Raw genomic sequence first — 4871 nt, 5'->3', positions numbered from 1 at the left:
CTCTTTTCTCAATCAAACACTATTTTTCCCTCTTGAACTGATCAGTTTTCATAAATTCTTTCAAGTATATTTTTTATATTAATAATTTTCTTGTATTGACGTGTGTGAAGAAAATTGCAACAGTATTTTTGGTATATTGTTGATCAAGGTTTTTGAATGAAAAAATAGTTTTTATATTAATAATTTTCTTGTATTAAGGTGTGTCAAGAACACTAGTTGTAATAATATTTTTAGTGTATCGTTGTTTATCAAGATTTTTGAATGAAAAATAGTACTCCAAATCATGATTATTAAAACTTTTTAATTTTTTTTATTAAAAGTGATATATTTTGTTGAAATGAAAATTTTATAATATTTTATTAATATTATGTTCAATTTCACTTGCACATTCAATATTGAAAACAAACAACATTAATTATTCAGTGTTCAGATTTAGAGACCATATTTTAATATTCAAATGTGTATTCAGATCAAAACACTAAGATCTTAATGTAAATTTTAATATTCACATATATATATATTTAGATTCAGATGTCTTAATCTTAATGAAAATAAATGAGGCGTAAGTATAGTTGGGAGGCTAAATAGTTAACTCCTCTTCACACACGTAACACTAAGAAGCAAGCTAATTTCAACGGCTTGTGATTAAATCATACAAAAAAATATATATCAAATTAGTAATAGTGACCTAAGCACATGATATATGTTGTTTGTGTTGCTTCAATAAGCCTCATAAATTTACTCCTTTTCACTTTGGTCCAACAAACCTAATAGATTTGATCAAACAAATCTCATAAATTTATTTCTTAAACTATAACATCTTTAAATTTATGATGTACGATGCACATATAAGATGTAAAATTAGATTATGCCTTAAATTATTTTACTTTTTACTTTTAAATTTATACTATCTTCTAAAATGTCTTCTATCTCCTTCTTTGACCCAGCCACCAACATCATGTCTAACTTTTTAAGACAAACCAATCTCGTCCCACATTTCGAAAAAGTAAACTTAGAGATACGAGTAGAAAAAAGAATTAAAAAAAAAAACTTAGTCTAAAAGTTTACACGATGTGGCAACTTTTAACTGGTGAGGTGAAATTTGTAGTATGTGTGTGATCGGAGAATCTTGCCTAATTTTTGGACCAAAAAGAGTATTGAAACAATCATTGAAATTAAAAATGCCACTATCTTCCTACCCCCACTCTCCAAATTGTTTTATTTTTTTCCATTCTTTATGTTATTATAAATTTGAAACTACTCCACAGTCCACATGCATCATTCAAACTCGGACTTCATTTGACTTGGCACATTATTTTTTAAAATTTAGTTTTGTTAAATATTTTTTTTTGTATTAATTTGTATAATTTAATTTAACTAAATACAATAATTAAGAATGAATATTTTTTTAAAAAAAAATTATAGTATAAATAAATCATAAATGTTGGCATTTCAGAGTATAGTATGTCTTTTTTTTTAGATCGATTATAAATGGAGACGGAGAAAGTAATATTTAAAAAAATAATAATTAACTTTTAGTATAACATGAAGAAAGATGAATAGAAGTAGCAAGGCTACTAGCTATATAATAACATGCTAGGGTTAGGTTTAACTTCAAAATACAAGAGAGAGTCGATCAAAATTTTCAATAAAGTCATCTCCCCATAATAAATTTCATTTTTTCTTAGGGGTTTTTAATAATTAGAAAAAAATGATGAAAAAGAGACAAGTTGTGGTGAGAAGGATCAGCAGTGGCTCATCGACGATTAGGAACGTACGATACGTTGAATGTCAAAGGAACCATGCGGCAAATATCGGAGGTTACGCCGTCGACGGCTGCCGTGAATTCATGGCAACCGGAGATGATGGAACCGCCGCCCTTACTTNAGGTTCATTTTTTATTTTTTAAAAAATCTCTTAATGGATATGAAGAGGTCTGAAAGAATCAGATCTGTAGGAGACTCTTAATAATATTCAGACTCACTTAATAAATTATCAAATAACAAATAATCGCTTCTCTGCTTTGGCTAAAAACTTTCTCTCTTTTCTCAATCAAACACTATTTTTCCCTCTTGAACTGATCAGTTTTCATAAATTCTTTCAAGTATATTTTTTATATTAATAATTTTCTTGTATTGACGTGTGTGAAGAAAATTGCAACAGTATTTTTGGTATATTGTTGATCAAGGTTTTTGAATGAAAAAATAGTTTTTATATTAATAATTTTCTTGTATTAAGGTGTGTCAAGAACACTAGTTGTAATAATATTTTTAGTGTATCGTTGTTTATCAAGATTTTTGAATGAAAAATAGTACTCCAAATCATGATTATTAAAACTTTTTAATTTTTTTTATTAAAAGTGATATATTTTGTTGAAATGAAAATTTTATAATATTTTATTAATATTATGTTCAATTTCACTTGCACATTCAATATTGAAAACAAACAACATTAATTATTCAGTGTTCAGATTTAGAGACCATATTTTAATATTCAAATGTGTATTCAGATCAAAACACTAAGATCTTAATGTAAATTTTAATATTCACATATATATATATTTAGATTCAGATGTCTTAATCTTAATGAAAATAAATGAGGCGTAAGTATAGTTGGGAGGCTAAATAGTTAACTCCTCTTCACACACGTAACACTAAGAAGCAAGCTAATTTCAACGGCTTGTGATTAAATCATACAAAAAAATATATATCAAATTAGTAATAGTGACCTAAGCACATGATATATGTTGTTTGTGTTGCTTCAATAAGCCTCATAAATTTACTCCTTTTCACTTTGGTCCAACAAACCTAATAGATTTGATCAAACAAATCTCATAAATTTATTTCTTAAACTATAACATCTTTAAATTTATGATGTACGATGCACATATAAGATGTAAAATTAGATTATGCCTTAAATTATTTTACTTTTTACTTTTAAATTTATACTATCTTCTAAAATGTCTTCTATCTCCTTCTTTGACCCAGCCACCAACATCATGTCTAACTTTTTAAGACAAACCAATCTCGTCCCACATTTCGAAAAAGTAAACTTAGAGATACGAGTAGAAAAAAGAATTAAAAAAAAAAACTTAGTCTAAAAGTTTACACGATGTGGCAACTTTTAACTGGTGAGGTGAAATTTGTAGTATGTGTGTGATCGGAGAATCTTGCCTAATTTTTGGACCAAAAAGAGTATTGAAACAATCATTGAAATTAAAAATGCCACTATCTTCCTACCCCCACTCTCCAAATTGTTTTATTTTTTTCCATTCTTTATGTTATTATAAATTTGAAACTACTCCACAGTCCACATGCATCATTCAAACTCGGACTTCATTTGACTTGGCACATTATTTTTTAAAATTTAGTTTTGTTAAATATTTTTTTTTGTATTAATTTGTATAATTTAATTTAACTAAATACAATAATTAAGAATGAATATTTTTTTAAAAAAAAATTATAGTATAAATAAATCATAAATGTTGGCATTTCAGAGTATAGTATGTCTTTTTTTTTAGATCGATTATAAATGGAGACGGAGAAAGTAATATTTAAAAAAATAATAATTAACTTTTAGTATAACATGAAGAAAGATGAATAGAAGTAGCAAGGCTACTAGCTATATAATAACATGCTAGGGTTAGGTTTAACTTCAAAATACAAGAGAGAGTCGATCAAAATTTTCAATAAAGTCATCTCCCCATAATAAATTTCATTTTTTCTTAGGGGTTTTTAATAATTAGAAAAAAATGATGAAAAAGAGACAAGTTGTGGTGAGAAGGATCAGCAGTGGCTCATCGACGATTAGGAACGTACGATACGTTGAATGTCAAAGGAACCATGCGGCAAATATCGGAGGTTACGCCGTCGACGGCTGCCGTGAATTCATGGCAACCGGAGATGATGGAACCGCCGCCCTTACTTGTGCAGCGTGTGGATGTCACCGGAATTTTCACCGGAGAGAAGTTGATGGCGGCGAAGTTGTTTCTGAGTCCTCTTAGATCATATTATTTGTTCGTCCAAGAAAATATTAATTAAATTAAAGGTGAGTTTTAAGTTTATGTATCAGATAAAGTTGATTATAGTTTTATAATTTCATTGTGGTTTGTGCTTGGATATTTTTGTGTATAATTTGATGTACAAAATTGATGAATTCTAGCTAAAAAGAAGAATCTTTCTTGTAACTCAAACAAGATATATATATATATAAAAAATTATTACTCATCAGAAGATTTTATTTTTAAGTATTTTATTTTTTTGCTTGTTAAATAGTACTCCATTTTTAATGTTTCAATAGTTCAATCTGGAAGTGCACAAGATAAAAGTCTTGTTTGAGAAATACTTAAAAGTGAAATAATTTAATAAAAGACCTACTTGTGTTGAAATTAATCAGGTCTAACGTCACATATCCGTTTTTTCAACTTCAATCAAATATTTTCTAATCGTACCAAAGTTGGACATACATTTGACTAAATTAGAGTCTTTTAATTAGGGAAGAGAAAATTCTTGACAATTCAAGAAAATTGATATTATGATTAAAGTTATTAACATGTGATCAAAATCTCACGCATAATAAGTGCAATAGACTATTGATCAAGAATATTGAAGAAACTTCATCTGTATTACTTCCATGGTGTGCAAGACAGATAATATGTCCCCTTTATAAAATAACAACAGATAATTTCCAGTTAAGCCAGGCATTATTATAGAGTTGATTCTTTTTGGAGCTTTTGTACTCCAAGGAACCAAGGAACCAATAGACAGATAAGTATATATATAGTATATATAAAAGAATAATACAATCTTTTTGTCATATTTTATTTCTCCATTGAACTCTCTGGCAGACAATAGGAGGAACACAATTTTTAA

The 4871-nt window shown here is 27.7% G+C and overlaps 1 protein-coding gene across 1 annotated transcript; it reads left to right on the top strand.

Moving 5' to 3' along the window:
- Positions 1-3660: 3660 nt before the first annotated feature.
- Positions 3661-4171, top strand: LOC107013980 (mini zinc finger protein 3). The gene has a single exon (XM_015213855.2). The coding sequence runs from the start codon at positions 3752-3754 to the stop codon at positions 4001-4003; it is 252 nt and encodes an 83-aa protein (XP_015069341.1). The 5' UTR covers positions 3661-3751; the 3' UTR covers positions 4004-4171.
- Positions 4172-4871: the final 700 nt, after the last annotated feature.

The sequence above is a fragment of the Solanum pennellii genome, chromosome 3 (genome assembly GCF_001406875.1).
Source record: "Solanum pennellii chromosome 3, SPENNV200".
In the NCBI taxonomy this organism is placed as follows: Eukaryota; Viridiplantae; Streptophyta; class Magnoliopsida; order Solanales; family Solanaceae; genus Solanum; species Solanum pennellii.
The sequence above is the reverse complement of the archived record's forward strand: the minus strand, read 5'-3'. Positions and strand labels throughout refer to the sequence as shown.

Coding starts and splice junctions, on each gene's coding strand:
- LOC107013980 (XM_015213855.2), top strand. CDS start 3,752: ATGATGAAAAAGAGACAAGTTGTGGTGAGAAGGATCAGCAGTGGCTCA.